This window comes from Tasmannia lanceolata, unplaced genomic scaffold (genome assembly GCF_043159265.1).
Source record: "Tasmannia lanceolata isolate RefF3 unplaced genomic scaffold, GAP_Taslan_0.1 ptg000018l, whole genome shotgun sequence".
In the NCBI taxonomy this organism is placed as follows: domain Eukaryota; kingdom Viridiplantae; phylum Streptophyta; class Magnoliopsida; order Canellales; family Winteraceae; genus Tasmannia; species Tasmannia lanceolata.
The window spans coordinates 54,276,074-54,299,136 of record NW_027518695.1 but is presented as its reverse complement, the minus strand read 5'-3'; the positions used below and the strand labels follow the sequence as shown (position 1 = coordinate 54,299,136).

The following is a 23,063-nucleotide window of genomic DNA, read 5'->3' as shown; positions in this document are numbered from 1 at the left end:
GTTAGTCTTATGTAAAGGAAAAACTTTCTTTAGGAAAACGACTGTGAACTCCTCCCAAGTGGATATGGAGTTCGTTGGTAAGCCATAGAGCCACTTTTTGACTCCATTTTTTAGTGAAAAAGTAATAAAGCGCAACTTTACCGCATCATCGGAAAGTTGCTGCAGTTTAATCAAAGCACATACCTCCTCAAACTCTCTCAAAAACAAATAGGCATCCTCAGAAGGGAGGCCATGAAAATGGGAAAGCATAGAAATAAATTACGATTTAGCTCAAAACTATTGCCCTGCAGCAGCTGGCAATCTAATGCAAGAGGGCTGCACAGTTCGGGCCGGATAGAAGCGATCGCGTAAACTTCTCGGGGGCTCTTGTTCTTCTGCCACGAAAACTGGATTTGGTTGAACGTCGTCCTCCATCTCTGATCGGATTGCTCTCTCCAAACGGTTGGCTGAGTTTCGCACCCAACCTACACTAATAAACACAAAAAGAACCAAGTTACAGAGAGGAATAGGCAAGAAACCAAAAATAATACTAAAAATAGCTACTAAACTAAAACACTCAGAATAATTAAGACTTTAATTATGACTCTCTTCCCCGGCAACGGCGCCAAAAACTTGTTTGTGATATTAAATAACCGCAAGTGCACGGATCGTGTAAATACGAGTTGAACTCAGGGAAGAGAATTGTAATTTCTACCCCTATATTATTAGGAAAATAAACTTATAATATATTATTGCCTAACATATACTCAGGATTTCCGTGGACAGAAATGTCGGAGCCAACAATATATTGTAAATTTATTAACTAAATAGATATTTGGGTTGAAAACAATGTAAAAAGGATTACCACTTTAACTCTTATATTTAGGCAAAGTATACCAAAATTCTAATGAACTCTATCAACTACTTATCTAATCTAATTAGAAAACCAATTTTCTAAGGGCTTAAGTAAATTGAAAAATTACAAAAGTAACTTGGAATAGTGTAAAAACCTTAATTCAATATAAAAGAGTACCTAGGGTTAGAATCCACCATGGGTTTTGGATTAGATTATTAATCAAACCTATTTTTGTATTGGATAGTGTATTTGATAAATCCAGTCAATGGGGAATAAGATCTATTGATGCCATTGCCCATGAGTGTTTGATCAAATATACTACTCAATTTAGAGATATTATATAAGAAACTATATTTGTTTATCGGCAATTACTCATACGAAAGGGGAAAGCTAGCGGCATGAGTGATTGGGATCCAACAAATACAAACCCTTATATATGTTGTTATATAAGCCACTGGTTTTAATTAATCATCTTTCTCCTTCCCCATGGCTTCATCTAAACCCTAAGTATAGTGGGTTTAGCTACTCATGGAGAAGGGGAAAGAAACAAAGAAAAAGAAAAACAGAGAGAGAGCCATTGAGAGAAATTAGAAAAGGAAAAAAAATAAGAATAAAACTCTTCTTTAATAATAATACATTGAATTGGAACTTGGAATTGCAAAAATAAAAACAAGGTAAGGAAAACTTAGTCTTTTCTCCAAATTTGCAATGATCAAATCTTCCTCCTTCAATGCCTTGATCACCTTGGATTGAGCCTTGAATGATGGTGAATTGGTCCTTGGTTGAGAGAGATGGAAAAAGAACGTGAAAAAGAAAAAGAGAGAACAAGAGAAACTAAGGGGAAGAGTAAGCTTTGAAGAGAGTAGGGAATAAGCAAAAGCATAGAGAGTGCATCGAGAGAATACAAGAGAGTGTGTGAGAAAAATAATAAAAATATGGCTATCGAATCCCAACCAACCTCTGTTCTACCCCGTTTTCCTCCTTTTATTACAATATGGTGCTGCTGCTATCTTTGTTATTTCCAAGAAATTGCCACTTGCCCTCTTTATAAAAGTTGCCTAAAGAAATTGTCAAATGATGAGATCTATGATTAGATTTCTCAGCCTCCTTTCTTATCTTGTGAGACCCAAAAATATATGACTAAAGCTTCAAAAAAAATAGTTGCCGAGGTTAGAAGATCTCATGTTAGTGAAAAAAAACAATTGCCGTGATTATCCAAAATATCAGCCATAAAAAAAAAAAATTCCTTTCCAAGTGCTCCTATTGGATTTCCATATATAATGAGTCCCAAAAGACAAAATCTTCCCAATGGTTGAAATAAGAGGTGAGAGGTGGCTTGCTTCCTCGAGTTTCTAACGTGAGATGCTTTCATTAATAGAATGTGTGTGAGAGACAGCAGCTTCCAATATTAAAATCTCAGCCTTCTATTTGTGTTGCTTTTTATAACTTATTTCTCACCATGATGCTGCCTTTTTAGAAAGAGATAAAATTCAAGGCTCAATGGGACCCACCTCAATAGCTGTATGTGTGGTCATGGGTAAATTTTTTTTGGAATGATCCAAACCGCCTATTTGATTGGCCTCAATGAAAATTGGATTTGTCCAATTCCACCCACGTTCTGTTAGATAGAGAAAAATCCCCCAGGTTGTTGGTTACTTGACGAATTTGGTGGTCCCCACTTTAAAATAAGAGAAAGAGTTGGGTAGCATGGATTAATCCAAACCGTTCACTTGATATCTTATAATTAGAAAATTTGGTCAAACGGTACCTCAAAATATCTGAAATAGTGAGATGGACCCCTTGAATTTCAAACTTGTCAATGGGTTCCATTTTGCTTTTCCTGACAAGGTTTTTAACCGAAATACCCTCCACCCTCAAAATACACATTAAGCCATAAAAAAGGGATAAAAAGTGTTCCCTTCTTTTTCTACCAACCCTTTACCTTCCCCAATCCCCATTAACGCCTGGAACAAAAAAAGGACAAAAATGTGTGTTTTAGTTTTGTCCTCTTAGGGCTTGTGCTTGTAACCCCTAATGTCTCATTTAATGTGTTTGATAACTCTGTCTTTTTATGATGGTGTATAAGGGTGTATACAGGTGTATTAAGGGTTTATAAGGGTTTATAAGGGTTCATAACTGTTATTAATGTTTGATGGCCCTACCATTGAGTTGAACCCTTGCTATGTAATTCATAACTGCCGTGATTAGGGTTGTCTAAGGGTTTATAAGGGTTGATAAGTGTTACTAATGTTTGATGGCCCTACCATTGAGTTGAACCCTTGCTAGGTATTTCATAACTGTCGTGATTAGGGTTGTCTAAGGGATTATCCAAAAATAATCCCTTATTTTTTGGCTTTGATTATCCCATAGAAAACCCCCATTTAGGTACTGGAAACCACCTTTTAGTCCATGACCCTATTTTATTCCAATCTGTCTAATTGAAAACACCCTAGATAAGCTCCATTAAACCACAACTTTATAGCCCCTTTTAGAGTCTTGAAGTTTATGTTAGATAGTTTAGAACCCCCGTGTAAAATAATAGAAAAATGCCATCAATAATTTCTCTTCTTATACACTATGATGGACATTTGAAGGATGAGGTTTATTTGGACTATGTCGGGGGGAGGAAGACATTGTTATCGGTTTCCCGCCGAATTAATTTTGATGAATTTCAAAGTGCAATCCAAAGAAGAATTGGTATAACAGAAATGAATGTTTTACTATCGATCAAATGTCGATACATTGTTAATCCATATATAATCACTTTAATCGACGTTGATGATGATGATGTCCTTCAAACAATGTTGAGGATGTTTGACAGAGACATGCTCAATTCTGTGATGATATACATATCGAAAACCATAAGTGAGAACCGTATTAATTCATTGAATTCGTCAATACTTCCCCAAAACAATGTTTGTATTAGTAGAACCTCTATTAATCCTAACATTCCATCTACTTCGATTCCGCTCCAAGAACGTGCACGCGAATGGGAAAATGTCAAACTTCGCCCGCGTTTTGAAGTGGACTTGCAAAAAGACTACGAAAGTGAATTTGTAAGTGAAGTGATCCTTGATACCAGTATAGGAGGTGATCCAGGAGAACGCAGCATAAGGTACTTTTGTTCTTTGGTAATCTTTCAAGACTCCCATAGTTCAAATTATGAATTAATCATATGGATTGAGGCTGATTATATATTTTCGAACTATACAGGTCTCGATTTGACTTAAATGAAACATTGGCAAGTGGTTTGCATGCTAACCATGTTACTGGAGGTATAGATGAGATACAAAATGTTGGAGATCAACGCAGCATAAGGTATTTTTGTTCTTTGGTAATCTTTCAAGACTTCCATAGTTTAAATTATGAATTAATCATATGGATTGAGGCTAATTATATATTTTCGAACTATACAGGTCTCGATTTGACTTAGATGAAACATTGGCAAGTGGTTTGCATGCTAACCATGTTACTGGAGGTGTAGATGAGTTACAAAATGTTGGAGATCATGAAGTGGACGTCAATAATGTTTTTGAAAATGATTTCTGTGTAAAGGGTTTAGATTATGAAGAAGAAAGAAATGATGATGATGATGATAAGGAGGAGAAGGAGGAGGAGGAAGTGGAGGACGAAGATGATCATCATGAAAACATCGTTGTTAGTCCAACCACTCAGCCTATCAACGGAGGCTACAACGAAGGCTTTCCTATCAGAGGGGGTACTCCTATCAGAGGTGGTACTCAATCGGTTCTGAGTGACGGTAGTGGGCCAATGGAAGTACATGGCATGTTTGTTGAAGCAAAAGAGATAGAAGATGATACATTAAAATTTGACCAGTTAACAATTGGGGCAATATTTTATGACATGAGACACTTCAAGAATGTTGTTCGAGAATATGCTATTCGACAGAGATTCATCTTTAAGAAGGCAAAGTCATCACGCAAAAAGTACTCAGTTCGATGCAAGGAAGACGGTTGCAGGCGTATAACGGGTGTGAATCATATGACTTTTGTGGTAGTGAAGTCGTTTGTTGCCGACCATACGTGTACAACTAAAATAAGGGGCAATAATCACCCTCTCGTTACAGCAGCTTGGGTAGCTGAGACATGTTTACGTTTATTCGTTCGCCCAGAGGATGTCCGTACAAGGATCATAAGAGAATATATCAAGATGCATTAGGGTATAACTATTAGCTATTGGAAAGCGTACAATGCGATGAACATCAGACTTGAGATTAAGTGTGGAAATGTCGAGGACTCTTACCGCATATTGCCAGCATTTGCAGTTGAGATAATGGGCAGAAATCCTGAAAGCTACATGCGTGTTTTTTGACATAGAAATTTACGTCCAAGGGGAGATGATAAATTTGCTCGCTTATTCTAGACATTTAGTCCCTGCGTACGTTCTTTTCGAACATTGAGACCTATAGTTTTGGTGGACGGAGCACATCTACGAGGGAAATATCTAGGAATCTTATTGATTGTAATCGGTGTCAATGGTAACAACGGTTTATATCCATTAGCATTTAGGGTGGTGGAGACGGAGAATGAAGATAGTTGGGAGTGGTTTCTGAAGTTGTTGAAAAGGCACGTATTGCCAGAGTAGATGAATGTATTCACTATATGCTTTGATCGGCAGAAGGGGTTGTTGCAGGCAGTACCTACAATATTTTCCAATTATTATCATAGTTATTGCATGCGTCACCTCACTGCCAACTTCCGGTCCGACTTCAAAGATCTTCTACTTGAGATTCTTCTGGAGAGCCGCAAGGACATTGAGGGAGAGTGTTTTCAAAGAAACAATGGAGAAGATTAAGGCAAAGAATGAACGCGCACATAAGTGGGTAAGTAACATTCCGAAGAAAAACGAGGCTAGTTTTTATTTCAAAGGGGGTAGGTATGATGTATTGACTATGAATAGATCGAAGTGTTTTAATGCTGTCTTGAAGGATGCCAGAAAATTGCCGATTGCATCAATGGTTGAGCACACTAGACAGCATACTACCCAGTTTATTCAGAAGCGTTAGAAATTAGGTAGTAGTTGGCACACAAAGTTAACTCATTACGTAGAAGAACGTATGGAGTCATCACTGAGGGAGAGCTGCCAATATACAGCTTATCGAGAAAAGACTCGTGAATTCGAAGTAAAGTCCCTTGAAACTACAGATTCTGTCGATTTGATAACTCGAACGTGTAGTCGTCGTGCCTTCCAAACATATGGACTTCCCTGCAGACATGCAATCATAGCCATTAACATCACAGAATTCGATCCGTACGATTACTGCGACCAATGTTTTTATGCAGAGAGGTATCGGGATACATACGCTAAGGTTGTGCACGCAACACTAGATCAGACACAATGGCATGAAAGTCCCGAACCGCTGATGACAATATTACCACCGCTTGCGAAGAGACCGCCTGGAAGGCCACGTACGAGAATAACGGATCACAAGTTGAAAGGTGGATTACATTACAAGTCCACCCGATGCCGACAACTTGGTCACAATAGAAGAAGTTGCAAAGAACCTCCCATCGTCAGACCGAACCTCGACGAAACGGCTATTGGACCTTCTGCACCAATACTCACGAGGTTGGGCGTACCTTGTCAAGCTCTCTTCTTTGCATAAGGGTGTGATTTTTTTTTAGGAGAAGTTGTATATGATTTTATTTATGTACTCATATACTCTTACGAATTTTTTTGCTATTTTGTAAATAGTGGCTGTATTAAGATAGACTTATAAATTTTTTGGAGTAGAAGTCACCCTATTTTTGAAACAGTAACGGATCAATTGCTGAGTTATTATAGTGAGTCCCACAGTTTGGCATAACTCGGCTTGATATGGTCAAGTAATAATAGAGGTCCCCTCCATCCCTGGTAATTTCTAAATTTTCATATATGATAATCCCATTTCATCTCTTGGTCACCCAATTTTCATATGTGATACTCCCATTTTCCTTGACCTGATAACCCCTTCCAGGCCCAACAGACATGAACCGAAAATTTTCCAGGTGTGATAACCCCATTTCATCTCTTGGTCACCCCATTTTCATGTGTGATACCCCCATTTTCCTTGACCTGGTAACCCCTTACAGGCCCAACAGATAAGAACTGAAAATTTTCCAGGTGTGATAACCCCAGTTTCATATGTGAGAACCCCATTTTCATATGTGATACTGTTAGCCCAAGGGTTCCCCATGGGTTCACTCAATCACCTTGTTTTGATGATTACCAAACGCAAATTGATTAGTCATTTATGGACTAATTATTTGCCTTGAGTGTTGTGCTATAGACAGGTAATTCACAGGTCAATCCATACTAGCATACACACAGATGGCCTAAGCTTGAAGATGAACCAAATAAAGGACAAAGGTGCTAGAGCATACTTGGACAAACCATACCTTGGAGGATCAACCAAGGAGAAGTTCCACACAACCATCTCAAAGCATTGAACAAACAAAGGAAGATCAATGAAGGCCAAAGCTTGTGGATCAACAACTTTCAAAGGAGCTTGAACCAAATGGTGGCATCATCCTTGGAAGGTGTCAAGCAAAAACGCACAACCTTGAAGATCCCAAAGCAAGCCAAGCACACCATTGAAGATCAAATGAAGATTGGCTCAAGAGAACAAGAGAGTACTTAGAATGGTAGTATGTATCACCTTTCTCTCTTGTGTTTTCTCTTATCAAGGCACATCTTAAAACCCCTAAAAATATGTTTTCCAAAGAGACTAACATACACTTTAAGGACTTAAATGGATAAGTGAATGGCCATGGTGGTGTACCAACATGTTCGGACCCATATGACATTCAGCACAAGAATGAACAAAACTGAGTTCCGAAGCAACAACCTGGACCGGCAACTAAATCCTATCAAAAATTATTTAAAATATTTTCAAATATTTTTGAAAATATTTTTAACAGATAGCTCTTATTTTTCTCATATCCGTAGAGTATAAGAACATCGAAATCCGATGCGAAACGGAAGTGATATGAATTTTTCAAATGAGACACTGTTTGCTGAAAATCCAGTCTCGGAACTCCGAGAATTATTATCGGAGCTCCGAGAAATGATCCAGGTTCTAAAATTAAAAGCTCTGTTTGAATTCTCGGAACTCCGAGAATTTGTTCAGAACTCCGAGAAGTGTTTTTGTTCAAAAAAATATAGCCGTTGTGGTCCAACGGCTAGTTGATTGTTTGACCCGAAAATAACCGTTTTGCCCCTGAAACGGTCATATTGAGTTGGGACACCATATATACCCATCTAATGGGTCTAAAACATGGGATGAACATTGTTCAACTTCAAAAAATCCTAGAAAATCATTTGTGAATCATTTTTGGGTAATTTCTCTCACCAATCTCTTATGCCTTGATTTTGGGAAAATCATTTGAGATTGGTTTAGGCTTTCATTTGCAAATTATTCTTGAGAGAAAGTGTGTGAGCTACAACTTGTAATCAAGCCTAGTAAGAAGCTAATACTTCTTCTTCTTCATTTGATCGGTGGCAAGGGCATCCGTTTTTAATTCCCTTGGGAGAAAGCGCTTAGAACTCGGCGGAGAAGGAGAGTCATTGTAAAGGTGGAAGGGCATCCTTATTTAATTCCCTTGGAGTGTAAAAGCCTCGGAGCCGGGCGTCGTGGAGGTCTCAATAGTGGAAATCCTCAAGTGCGACCTTGAGTAGAGTGGAGTAGGCCGTTTGCCGAACCACTATAAATCTTTGTGTCACTTGTGTTGGTATTTCTCTATCTCTCTCTCCCTCTCACTCTCTTATTTATTTGTGCTTGCATTTTTACATATTTGGAATTGAGTGAGTAGTTAGCATTTTGGTTTTGATTGAATATTTGTACCTTGCTAACTAGGCTATAAATCGCCTAATTAAGTTTGCTAATCAACAAGGGTTTTTGAACTAATATTAATTTGTAATATTGTTTAAAGTTCAAATATTTCAAACTTAATTAATCAAGGGATAAGTCTTGGGTGAAATTTTAAAAAAAGTTTCTAAAAGACAAAAGTTTTATAAATATCCTATTCACCCCTCCTCTAGGTTGCCAAACCAAGCCACTCTTTGGATTTCAATTGGTATCAGAGCTTGGGCTCTTGATTAAGACCCTAACCGGTTAAGAGTTAAAAGATCAAATTTTTTGGCGACTTAAAAGATGGGATCTATACTACCTATTTTGGATGGTTCGGATTATGGATCATGGTTGATCCATATGAAGACATACTTAAAAGGTCTAGATAAATATATGGTAAAGATAATTAAAAATGGATTTCTTTTAAATGCTAAATCTAAAGGATTAAATGAATATAATAAAAAATTATCTTTAGTAAATACAAAAGCCCTAATTGCAACATGTTGTGCATTACCACCATACATTTATGAGAAGGTATCCTCATGTACTAATGCTATAGAGATTTTAAACAAACTTGAAAATTCTAGTCAAAGTGAAATCCTATGCTTAAATGGAATAATTGAGAAGTCTATTGAAAATGCATTGAAAAATATTGATTTCACATTTGAAGAACTACATTGTGCTTTTCAAGATTTGAATAAGAAACTTGATGATCAACTAGCTAAGAATTCAAACTTGAAAAACAATTTAGTTAGTATTAATAAGGAGTTTAGGGAAGTAGAAAAAGATCATGCACATCTTAGTTAAGAAAATGAAATGCTTAAAAATGATTTTATTGAATTAAGTGAAACTATTGTATCACTAAGAGAAGAAAACCAACTCCTTAAAGAAGAAGAAGAAAAGATAAAAATGTTTCCATCTCTTGAATCCATCAACTACAAAATGAAAATCAATGATTTGATAATCAAGAATGAAATATTATGGTTGGAAAATCATAAGTTACAAGAGAATGTAAAATTCAATTACCATCATGATCACTCTTGTAATTCATCATGTTCATCCCGTCCATCTACCTACTCTTATGCATCTTGTGACTATTGTGGTAGATTTGAACATTATAAGTTTAAATGTACATTTAAACTTGTAAAAAGTAGTAAGTTTGTTTGGGTTAAAAATGACTTATCACCTACGACAAACTTGCTTGGAACCAAGATGGTTTGGGTTCCAAAACCCCCAACATGATCTGTATTGTGTTTATCTTAGATTAGGGGATGTGCTTTAATTTTATATCATATGAAAATTTGTTTGGATACAATATACTTGTCTTGCTTGAATGCCATGTATCCATATTTTGTGCTTCAAATGAATATCTTTTGAAAATCCAAAGTCTTTATACTTGAAACTTGATTTCTATAAGACTTTGATAACTTGCACTCAATTGTCATATCTTTTGAAAAAGGTTCCCTAGATATCCTTTGATGTATAGTATTTGTTTTATGCTTCAATGTGAAAATCTTTTGAGAATATGTTTGTATAGATATCATGTGATTACTTTTATTCACATGCATCTATGCATGTTGTGCTTAATGATCACATCTTTGTAAAGAAATAAAATATAGATACACTAGACTTATCATGTTTGATCCTTAGGTATCTATGATTGGCTATTCATACCATATGTGACATGAGACATTAGGATTGTCTAATCTGTTATCCCATGTCATTGTGCCTAGTAGAAGTACACTATCCTCTTTGGTATGAATAGATATTTGGCTAAGTGCACACACTATGACTTAGATCTTATTGCACTTAGTATCCATCCACATAACATGCCACACTTGAACTTAATGTGAAAATCATAATTGATCCTTATAGAATATCAACCGCAACTCTTGCCCATGTGTTCAAATTAAAACTTCAAGTACATCTTTAAAATTTGAACCCTTTTTTGTAGTTGATAGGAGTTAGGTTAATTGATCACATCATTCTAGCAAAACCAAAAGAAAAGAAACCCATAGGTTTAAAGACTTGAACTTAAATGAAATTTTTTTGGCAATCAAATAGTATTTGAGTGAAAGTTGTGAATATACTAAAATATTATTCTTTAAACTCTATTTTCCTTGGATCTTTCCCTAGAAACACAAAATGATATAATATGTAGGGAAGTTGAAACATGAATCTAGATTCAATGTATGACTTGATATGAAAATATCATAGGAATCTAGAATCATATTTGGGCAGTTACTCACTTGAGTAAAATTGAAATTCACTATGGTGGTTGTATACATTAGATTGTGATGGGAACATGTGCCTCCCACACAGTTTTGGTTTTTCAATAGGGCTTATGCACCTTGTGCCTAATGCCTTGTCATTTTACATGTGGTTGTGGATGTAGATGTAATGTTTGGACCATGCACATTATGTGTCATGCCCTTTGTGTCCAAACATGGTAGATTATCCATAAAAACCTTGATGATCATATCTTCTCAAAAGGTATACTCTCACCTTCATGAATCATGGATGTCTCTCTAAGACATAGTATTTTATTGACCATTCTCACTATGTCTTAGTCCTATAGAATTGAACTCAAATTGGTATATACATATTCTATAGTTATCACCCCTTGTTTGATAATATCTACACATATGAGATGTTAAACCTTAATTTTAAAAGTAACTCAATTGGTGCCCTTAGCCTTCTTAGATTTTAAGAGGGAGATGGTACATTCACATTAATTAAAATATCTAACAAATTGGCATTGTGCCAACATCTCAAACATGAATAGGTATACATTTATATGTGATCTTCCTAGCTAGTTCTGAATATTACATACTTAGGAAAGTAAAGCGTGAATTTGAAAAATATTAAATCACATTTAAGGGGAGCATGAGCTAAAGATTGAAATTTTTTTGTGCTATGCTTGTTTATCATGATGAGCTAGACTATGGCTATCATTTTATCATGATAAACTGATACTTGGAGAGCAAGTGTCATTGTAGCCCAAGGGTTGAGTTTAACTTGGTATCTTTTGAAAAATATATCCAAAAACCTTTGGAGTCTATGCAAGGACATCCCTTTGGATTCATGCATTGCATGATTCATTTTCAAAGGGGGACCTTAAAGGTAAATTTGTCCTTAGTTACTTATCATATGATTCATAATGTGGTTATCACCTCACATATGATAAGTACACTCATTTAGAGCATGATTGCTCCATATGGGTTGTTCGGGCTTGTCTTGTGGTTTTATGTGTGTTTTAGAGTTTAAGACAAGAAGCCCATAGCCTGAGTCTTAGTGACATATTCTTCTAGGCTTTTTGACTTATCTTGGATGATCTAATATGATGTCATCTATTCCGAGAATAAGTTTTGGTGGCCAAGTATTCCATTGTCATATCTTTGGCCTATTATGTCATGTCATGCCTTAAATCTTAAGTTTATCTAAGGCCAATGACAAATACTAAGGGGGAGAGCTAATCTTTGCTATTTTTATATTCACAAGCATTATTGTGAGATGCTCACATTGTCCATTCAAATATATCCCAACTAATAGTGCTAAAAATTACATATCCTTCTAGATATACATTCATAGGAGTAAACTAAAATTGCTAATCTTAGTTTCTATGAATTTGAGTGCTTATCATGTGTATTTCTACTTGGCTATCCTTGTGTCCATGATAGAGCTAGCCGTCATGCCATATATCCTAATAGTTAACCATATTAGGATCAAATGTCCATTTATATGCATGACAATTTAAGAAAATATTTTTAACTTGAAAATATATATTCTTGCTTATCATGATGAGTCTATAACTCCACATCACCTCATGATAAGATTCTAATAGGAATTTCAAAAACAAAAGGGGGCTTATCATGCTAAACTATACACTTGCTTGTTTTCTTTCATGATAAGTAAAATATAAGCTTTAACTTGCTAATCTATTATTATATTACGGGTCATAGGGTAGATTTATGTTGGATTTATATATATATACTAAGATACACCCTAAAAATTTGTGCTAAAATTGAAATGTCTCTTTGTTTTGCCAACATAGGCTTGATTTGTTTTGTGATTATTCATTTCCTATGTTGATTGTCTCTTATCATGCCATATATACTTTGGATTATACTTTGATTTTAATTGGTAACTCATGATAAGAAGTTAGGGGGAGCATCATATTCTCATTGAATATCTTTAATGCTTTATATAATTGTGCTTAAATGCTTAATCCTTCATTTTTGCTAATGCCAAAAGGGAGAGAATTTGTATAATTGATTAGATCCATAATCATATGCATTCTTGTACAATAATTTGTTAAATATAACTTATGCATATGTTGAGGGGCAGTAGTCGCACTCATCTTGCTTATCTAATCCTCATAAGAGGATCATCCCACCTCTCTAATCAATTTGGTTTGTCATCATAAAAAATGGGGAGATTGTTAGCCCAAGGGTTCCCCATGGGTTCACTCAATCACCTTGTTTTGATGATTAACAAACGCAAATTGATTAGTCATTTATGGACTAATTATTTGCCTTGAGTGTTGTGCGATTCACAGGTCAATCCATGCTAGCACACACACAGATGGCCTAAGCTTGAAGATGAATCAAATAAAGGACAAAGGTGCTAGAGCATACTTGGACAAACCATACCTTGGAGGATCAACCAAGGAGAAGTTCCACACAACCATCTCAAAGCATTGAACAAATAAAGGAAGATCAATGAAGGCCAAAGCTTGTGGATCAACAACTTTGAAAGGAGCTTGAACCAAATGGTGGCATCATCCTTGGAAGGTGTCAAGCAAAAACGCTCAACCTTGAAGATCCCAAAGCAAGCCAAGCACACCATTGAATATCAAATGAAGATTGGCTCAAGAGAACAAGAGAATACTTAGAATGATAGTATGTATCACATTTCTCTCTTGTGTTTTCTCTTATCAAGGCACATCTTAAAACCCCTAAAAATATATTTTTCAAAGAGACTAACATACCCTTTAAGGACTTAAATGGATAAGTGAATGGCCATGGTGGTGTACCAACATGTTGGGACCCAAATGACATTCAGCACAAGAATGAACAAAACTGAGTTCCGAAGCAACAACCTGGACCAACAACTAAATCCTATCAAAAATTGTTTAAAATATTTTCAAATATTTTTAAAAATATTTTTAACAGATAGCTCTCATTTTTCTCATATCCGTAGAGTATAAGAACATCGAAATCCGATGCAAAACGAAGGAGATATGAATTTTTCAAATGAGACACTGTTTGTTGGAAATCCAGTCTTGGAACTCCGAGACTTATTCTCGGAGCTCCGAGAAATGATCCAGGTTCTAAAATTAAAAGCTCTGTTTGAATTCTCGGAACTCCGAGAAGTGCTTTTGTTCAAAAAAATATAGCCGTTGTGGTCCAACGGCTAGTTGATTGTTTGACCCGAAAATAACCGTTTTGCCCCTGAAACGGTCATATTGAGTTGGGACACCATATATACCCATCTAATGGGTCTAAAACATGGGATGAACATTGTTCAACTTCAAAAAATCCTAGAAAATCATTTATGAATCATTTTTGGGTAGTTTCTCTCACCAATCTCTTGTGCCTTGATTTTGAAAAAATCATTTGAGATTGGTTTAGGCTTTCATTTGCAAATTATTCTTGAGAGAAAGTGTGTGAGCTACAACTTGTAATCAAGCCTAGTAAGAGGCTAATACTTCTTCTTCTTCTTCATTTAATCGGTGGCAAGGGCATCCGTTTTTAATTCCCTTGGGAGAAAGCGCTTAGAACTCGGCGGAGAAGGAGAGTCATTCCAAAGGTGGAAGGGCATCTTTATTTAATTCCCTTGGAGTGTAAAAGCCTCGGAGCTGGGCGTCGTGGAGGTCTCAATAGTAAAAATCCTCAAGTGCGACCTTGAGTAGAGTGGAGTAGACCGTTTGCCGAACCACTATAAATCTTTGTGTCACTTGTGTTGGTATTTCTCTATCTCTCTCTCCCTTTAACTCTCTTATTTATTTGTGCTTGCATTTTTACATATTTGGAATTGAGTGAGTAGTTAGCATTTCGGTTTTGATTGAATATTTGTACCTTGCTAACTAGGCTATAAATCGCCTAATTAAGTTTGCTAATCAACAAGGGTTTTTGAACTAATATTAATTTGTAATATTGTTTAAAGTTCAAATATTTCAAACTTAATTAAACAAGGGATAAGTCTTGGGTGAAATTTTAGAAAAAGTTTCTAAATGACAAAAGTTTTATAAACATCCTATTCACCTCCCCTCTAGGTTACCAAACCAAGTCACTCCTTGGATTTCAGATACCCCAATTTTCCTTGACCTGGTAACCCCTTCCAAGCCCAACAGACATGAACCGAAAATTTTCCAAATGTGATAATCCTATTTTATCTCTTGGTCACCCCATTTTCATATGTGATACTCCCATTTTCCTTGATTTCGTAACCCCTTCCAGGCCCAACAGATAAGAACCGAAATTTTTCTAGGTGTGATAACCCCAGTTTCATATGTGAGAACCCCATTTTCATATGTGATACCCCCATTTTCCTTGACCTGGTAACCCCTTCCAGGCCCAACAGACATGAACCGAAAATTTGCCAGGTGTGATAACCACATTTCATCTCTTGGTCACCCCATTTTCCTTGACCTGGTAACCCCTTCTAGGCCCAATAGATAAGAACCGAAATTTTTCTAGGTGTGATAACCTCAATTTCATATGTGAGAACCCCATTTTCATATGTAATACCCCCATTTTCCTTGACCTAGTAACCCCTTCCAGGCCCAACAGACACGAACCGAAAATTTTTCAGGTGTGATAACCCCATTTCATCTCTTGGTCACCCCATTTTCATATGTGATACCCTCATTTTTCTTGACCTGGTAACCCCTTCCAGGCTCAACAGATAAGAACCAAATATTTTTTAAAATAAACAAAACCGCCTGAGGGGTATTCAGGTAAAAAAACATGTCAGAAAAAGTATAATGACCCCTTTTCACAAATTTGAAATATGGGGTTACCGTTTCACTATTTCCGCTATTTTTGGACCCTTTTGACCAAATTTCCTTATAATTAAGATGCTTTCTTTTCCCATGTATGTTGCCCACAAATGGTAATATATCATACCTTATAGTTGCCTTTTGTAAGAGCCATGTTTCTAATTCACACAAAAAGAACCGATACTTGCCATATAGTATCTGCATGTTAATGCAACGTGGCAAATTTCTCAAATCACACGTCCAACACAGTCCAATATCCTCTTATTTTGGTAATTTCCATTCTGCAACTCTAAAAAAAATAACAACTGTTTTGTCTCATTATGGCCATCAATTTCTCAATTTCCAACAATAGCAGGCCCACCTCCAGGCTTGGCCGACACTCCAAATGTGCAATTTCTCCACAAATTTAAAGAATTAAGCGTCCAACATTGAGTAGGTCCACTTGGAACTCAAGCATAAAAATGATTTGTCCACCCCATGACCGAATTAGGTTGGGCACATCCCAAAGCATTCACTTCTTTTTTTTTTAGATTGATTTGAATCACTCATTTACATGGCCATGGCATGAATGGATTCCCTAAATCATTTCCATAAACCGATCCGAGCCATCCAATTGATTGGACTACAATATATATATATATATATATATATATATATATATATATATATATATATATATATATATATATATATATATATAGATGATGCCCCTCTATTTTCATGCAACGATCCAAACAGTCCATTGGACGACTACTATGTAAAATAGTTGCACCACAAAATATTCCACTGGTTGGGTCTACAATTCGGCCTTAATGTTGTTGTACGACCCTATCATAGATGATCTAAACCGTACACTTGATAGCCATTATAAATTGGTTGTATCCACAATCATTCCCATGGGCAGATCTGAACTTCCCAATTGTTGGGCTGCAACATCAATGATTCGGGCGGGCTCCAAATTTGTTTGAATTTGCACCATGCCAACGACCCATTCCCATTTTGTCTTTTCCTTTCCTCGGCTCACCCCTCTTTTTACCCAACAAAAAGGGGTGACTTGAGTAAATAGAGGGGGTAGTGGCATTAACAAATTTCGGCCTAATATTGCACAAATCAATTTTGGCTAAAATTTTCTGGGTCTTGATTAATTTCCTTAAAAATCCATCTCTTTAGCTCCATTTTCCGTGAAAATCCAGAATAACCTTGAAACACCAAAAACAGAGAAAATACATTAGTAGCACCGCTTTAAATGAGAGAAATGCATGCTTTTCCTACCTACAACTCACACATAAATGTGCTCATCATCCACCATGGTGGCAACTTTGACAAATCTAAGAGGGCATATAAAGGGGGAAAGGTTAACCACATTGATAATGTGGACCCAGACAAGCTCTCTCTCTTTGAAATGCAAGACATGATGTCAGAAATAGTAGGCACCCCTATCCACTTGTTCATGTATCATAAACTTAAAGGGAGGGGTAAGCAAGGTGGTTTCCAAAGGATTGACTCCGATAGAGATGTGTTGCAAATGATGGAGCTTAATAGAGGGAAAGACACCAGCACAATATATGTTGACACCCCCCATTGCCACCGGATGTAGTTGATGTGTTGGGAATGAATTCATAGAGAGGTGACTTGGGAGGGAGCTCACAGAGAGATATGTTGGGAGCTGCTATTGGAATGAATGGTCAAGTGGAGGCCCCCACTGGACAGGTTGAAGTCCCTAGTGGACAAGTTGAAGTTGATGTCAGCTTGGATATGGCAGTGGAGACAGCAGATGAGGAAAATTTGGTTAGAGTTGTTGATACAATTTTGGCTAGTTTGGCTTGGCCACAGGAGCCCTCAATTGAACAACATATTGAAGCTGAGGAATATTATGTTAGCCAAATGGAGACCCTCACTAGCAAAAATATTAATGGGTGAGGAAGTTCAAACACCCATTCCACCTGTCCATAGTGATGTACTTGATGAAAGTTCTGATGATTCTTTTGTTATTTCAAGCAACTATGCTGATAGTGACAGTAGTTATAGAAGTGAGACTGATCATGATGATGATTTCTTCGGCGGAGCTGAATATGTTATTGAAGAAGCAGCTACAAAACATGACGATGATGTGCCTGTAGCTTTCCAGAGGAGGTTATACATGATGAGCCTCTAAGGTCAAATGCAATTGAAGAGGATGAAGATGACATGTGCCTTAGAAGCCCAAGGTCTTCTACAGATGAACGAGAACCTAGAGTTGAATTTAATGAGAATGTGGATATGCAGAAGCCAGTGTTGGTTGTGGGGATGATATTTAGCTCCCCTCAAGTATTTAGAGCTGCATTGAAGGAATATGCTATCCAGCATGGGTTTGACTATATGTTTGTAAAGAATGAGACTTCGAGAGTCACTGCAATATGCAAGAGTAAGTGTGGTTGGAGGATACATGCTTCTCCAATGCAGATGGGTGAAGGTTTCCAAATAAAAAGCTATGTTCCCACACATAAGTGCCCCAGATCATATCAAAACCACCAGGTGACTTCTTCTTGGTTGTCTTCTAAATATCTAGAGAAGATCAGGGATGACCCCAACTGGAATGTCCATGCAATTAGAAAGAGTGTGAAAAGGGATTTCAAGGTTGATGTGTCAAAGACAAAGATATATAGGGCGAAGAGGAAGGCTATGGTATGCATTGAGGGTGGCTATGTGGAGCAATACGCTAGAGTCTGGGATTATTGTGACCTTGTAGGTTTAGAAACCCAGGTAGTTGTGTTAAGTTGAAGGTCGAAAGGCCAAGTTTGGATGTCATGCCAACCTTCCAGAGGCTTTATGTTAGTCTCCACGCTACGAGGCAGGGTTTCTTGGCCGGTTGTAGGCCCTTCATTGGTTTGGATGGTTGCCATTTGAAAGGACCTTGGGGAGGACTATGCAGTGGTAGAGGCTGAATTGAAGGACTCCTGGACGTGCTTTCTAACGACACTCCTTAATGATATTGGGTCAGTTGAGAGTCATGGGTGGACATTCATTTCCGATAGACAGAAGGTATATCTTAGTAATTTACAGTTTACAATACTTATATGAGTTATGTTATTATCTACTTATACCTGTTCACCATCTTTTGCAGGGATTGGTTGAAACCTTTGAGGATATATTACCAAATGCCGACCATAGATTTTGTGTCAGGCATATGTACAACAACTTTAAAACCGAGTTCAAAGGGAAGATTTTAAAAGACATTATGTGGTCAGCAGCTTATGCTACCACGTCCATTGAGTTTCAGAGTAAAATGGAAGAGATGGAGAAGCTAGATAAGAATGCGTATGCATATTTGAAGAAAATCAATCCAACATTGTGGTCAAGATCGGGTTTCAGCCCTAGGTCAAAGTGCAACCTACTAGTAAACAACTTATCTAAGACATTTAATGGCTTCATCCTACCTGGTAGGGACAATCCAATCATAATTTTGTTGGAGACCATCAGAAGGCTTCTAATGGGGAGGTTTCAAAGGCAGAGGTCTGAGATAGATAAGTATGAAGGCCCAGTTTGCCCCAAAATTCAGGAGAAGGTGGAGAAAATTAAGGTTGCAGCTTGTGAATGCCACGTTGAGTGGTCTGGTGGGGAGGAGTATGAAGTGCAAAGGTATGGGAAGCAGTACGTTGTCAATTTAGCGCAAAAGTGTTGTGGGTGTAGGAGTTGGGATTTGACTGGTATTCCACGCATACATGCGGTTGCTTCCATCTTCTACCAGAAGGAGAATGTTGAAAAATTTGTCCACCCCTACTACCACACTGATGCCTTTCGGAAGAGTTACAGAGAAATCATTCACACTATGCCGAGTATAAAGTAGTGGCCTAGAGTAGACATGGATCCCGTCCATCCACCTCCAGTGAGAAGGCCTCCAGGAAGGCCAAAGAAGTCGAGGAGGAGGGATGCAGATGAACCTCGAAGAGCTGCTAACCCTTTCAAGTTGGTAAGAAAGCATGGGTCCCTAAAATGTGGTAAGTGTGGTCAATTTGGACACAACACACGCACTTGTAAAGGGCCAATCAAAGAGAAAAGAAAGGCTATTCTTAGAGGGACAACAACATCCACTTCCCTGGGTGTACGACAACGTGTAGGACAACGTATAGGAAAACAACCAGTTACCAGGGGTAGAGGAGGAAGAGGTGGAAGAGGGGTAGGGGGTAGGACAGAGCAGGTGCCAAAAGTTGAAGCTCTTCACTTATGCATTATATTTACAGCAGTTACTAATGTTTGCTTCACTAATGTGTTTTATCTCAATGTAACATGTAGGCTACTATTGATATGGGAGGGAGGGGCAGAAGAGGTGGTGGGAGAGGTAGTACTTTTGTAGTAGGGGGTAGCAATGATTAGGTACCAAAAACTTCAACCTATAAGTGTTTGTTTTTTCTATGCAACAATTACTATTGATTGTTTTGCTAATGTTATTTTGTTTCAATGTTACATGTAGGCTACTGTTCAAATTGGAGGAAGAGGCAGAAGAGGTGGGAGAGGTGGAGCAGAGACTACTAGCTCTACATGTGGAGGAAGAGGAGAGAGAGGACAAAGAGGTGACAGAGGTGGACCCTTTGGGGTTGGTATTTATGAAGGGCACTTTTTCTCGTATCCAACTAGACAAGTAAGTAACAAACTTTGTATTTGTTATCTCCCTGTCAGATATGAATTATAATAGGTCACCTAACTATTGGTTGTTGGCACATGTGTAGTCACCAAGGCAATCCAATGGAACCTAAGGTGCTAGTACTTCGGCCGTGGGAAGTACCTCTGGTGCTCAATGTAGTGGACCATTTTTTGGGACTCAGCAATCCACAGCTCCTGGTGGCAACTGATTGTGGTATTTGGAGCCTTTGGAGTTGGAGTTGGAGTTGGAGTTGCTTGCTTTGGTGCTTTCGCTTCACAGTTGCATTTTTTGGACAATGTCATTTGAGTTTTGAATGACGTGGTCTTCACACTTTTGCACAGTGGGTTGTAATGATGTAATGAAACACTTTCATGCTTTTTTGCCTTTTGAAGTTTACACGGAATGAAATAAGTGGTGGTATCAAGCCTTTGCAAGGAATACAACTGTTATGTAATGAATGTGGTTGTAGACTTCAACCTTTAGACTTCACTAATTTTTTCAGTGCTAATGTTATGTAATGAATGTTGGATGTAATGAATGTGGTTGTAGGCTTCAGCCTTCACTTGCAAGTTCATTTTGCAGGTTCAGTTCCAATGTGCAAAACAACCGAAAAAGTTTGAAAATGGAACTGATTGAGACAGGTTCATTTGCAGGTTCAATGAGGTTGTATTCAAACAGGTTGAAAATGGAACATATTTTGCATGTGTGTGTTCAAGCAGGTTAATTTGAACAGATTTTGGAACAGACTGAAATAGGTTCATGAAACAGGTTCATTTGTAGGTTCATTTGCAAGTTCAAAGAGGTTGTATTCAAATAGTTTGAAAATGGAACAGATTTTGCATGTGTCTGTTCAAACAGGTTGCTTGGAATAGATTTTGTATGGTTGAAAATGAAAATGGAACATATTTATTCAAACAGGTTTTGTAATGGGTGTGTAGTCCAAAATGGTTGTATTCAAACAGGTTTTGTATGGGTTTGTAATCGGAAATGGTTGTATTCAAAAAGGTTGTTTCAACCAGGTTTTGTATTGGGTGTGTAAACCGAAATGGTTGAATTCAAACAGGTTGTATTTTAACAAATTTTCCTTCTAATTCACACTAGTTATTCAATGTGTATGTATTCCATTTCTTCATTTAGTGCCTTTCATTATTTCTCAATTAAGAAGTAAACACTGAAATCAAAGCAAGCTTCGTGATAAGAAGCCCATCCACTTTCATTTCTTCAACATATGTCTTACATAGGGTTAGATTAGAAATCTTTCAAAACATCAGTTCATTACAGACTAATCCATGGGTACTACATTTCCTTCCCACTGACACTCCCATCCAAATAAACTACAGCCACTACGAAAATAGCACAAAGAAGAGCACCACCCCATGATATGGCAAGTAAGGTTCACAAAATCTTTTCCCTGCGACGAGACTTGGTGACTTCAGCGTCCAACATTTCAATCGCCTCCACCGCCTTTGAGAACTTCTCCATAACCTTTGGTACGATAGCACTTCCTCGAACACATATCGGTGGATCGACTCATTCAAAGAAACCACAGGAAGCACCCATCTGTAATCAGACAAGGACATTTAGAGTTACCACCCCATAATTCATATCCAAAGCATGACCAATTGACCATTAACAAAAGATTGCTCACTTCATACGCAGAATATCCCAAAAACCTTCTCCCGAAGTTACTGCTAGTCCATGATGTCCTCATTGGCGCTCGTTGTCCACAGTGGCATGGTGTAAAGGTAGCACCTTGTGAACGTTGTCCGCTCCAAGAGGAACCAGCTGATGCCATCTACCTAGGCCAAAAAAATACCCAACTGTCATCTTTTTTCCAAACAAAAATACCCAACTGTCATGTTTTTTTCAAACAAAAATACACAACTGTCATCTTTATTCCAAACGAACCAACATGCATCAACTGCTAGGGTTTCTATTCTAAATACTCATTCCAATACAGATTTCAACAGACGATTTCAAATACAAGAAAACCTCCAAATAATCACGGCCATCTAAACAACAAACCTAGGGTTTTTTAAGAAATAACATTACGATTTTTTAAGAAATAACATTAGGGTTTACATAATCACAGAGAAGCAACACTACATTGGATGAAATGGCAATGTTCTCTTAAAAACTTCACCACGCAGACATGATTAACACAAAATTAGATCATTTGCACAAAATTAGTTCGTTTCCACGTGATTAACACAAGGGGAAATGATGAAATACTATGTCTAATCATCAATAAAATCACAAACCCTATCGTAACCACGTGGGAAGTGTGTCCAGACCAAAACCCTAACCCGTCGAAGCTCTTTCCTCCACAACGAATCTGTGTTTTCAATTTTCACTTTAAAAATGACTATCTGTGAATGACTTAAAGACTAAAGATAGAGATGGGGGTATTTTGGTCCAATAAACATCAACCCTGATTAGTTTTTGTGGTTCCATCGGGTTAACCTAACGGACAGTTGACGGGAGGGGCATACTTATAACAAAATGAAACTTCAGGGGGTGTACTTGTCTCGTTTTGAAAGTCAGGGTTAGAAGTGTATGTGTCAGAAAGTAGAGGGGGTGTAAGTGTCATTTTCCCTTAAATATTTTTTTGTTTTTGAGGAAAATTTAGAACTTGTTTGGTAAGCATGGAAAATTGTTCCTTGGAGTGGTTTATTGTTTTTCTTTTATGATACTTATGAGCTTTTCCGTAAACTGCCCTTGCAGACTTTTGATACATAAACTATCAAGATCAATC

The 23,063-nt window shown here is 37.4% G+C and overlaps 1 protein-coding gene across 1 annotated transcript; it reads left to right on the top strand.

The window, feature by feature from the left end:
* The first annotated feature begins 17,874 nt into the window (after positions 1-17,874).
* On the top strand, positions 17,875-19,513 carry LOC143850465 (uncharacterized). Its single transcript, XM_077359714.1, has 3 exons — positions 17,875-18,429; positions 18,577-18,708; positions 18,791-19,513. The coding sequence occupies exons 1-3, from the start codon at positions 17,875-17,877 to the stop codon at positions 19,511-19,513; spliced, it is 1,410 nt and encodes a 469-aa protein (XP_077215829.1).
* The last annotated feature ends 3,550 nt before the right edge of the window (positions 19,514-23,063 follow it).

Coding starts and splice junctions, on each gene's coding strand:
- LOC143850465 (XM_077359714.1), top strand. CDS start 17,875: ATGTGCCTTAGAAGCCCAAGGTCTTCTACAGATGAACGAGAACCTAGA. Junction 18,430..18,576: donor TTGTAGGTTTAGAAACCCAG/GTAGTTGTGTTA, acceptor GCCATTTGAAAG/GACCTTGGGGAGGACTATGC. Junction 18,709..18,790: donor TCATTTCCGATAGACAGAAG/GTATATCTTAGT, acceptor CATCTTTTGCAG/GGATTGGTTGAAACCTTTGA.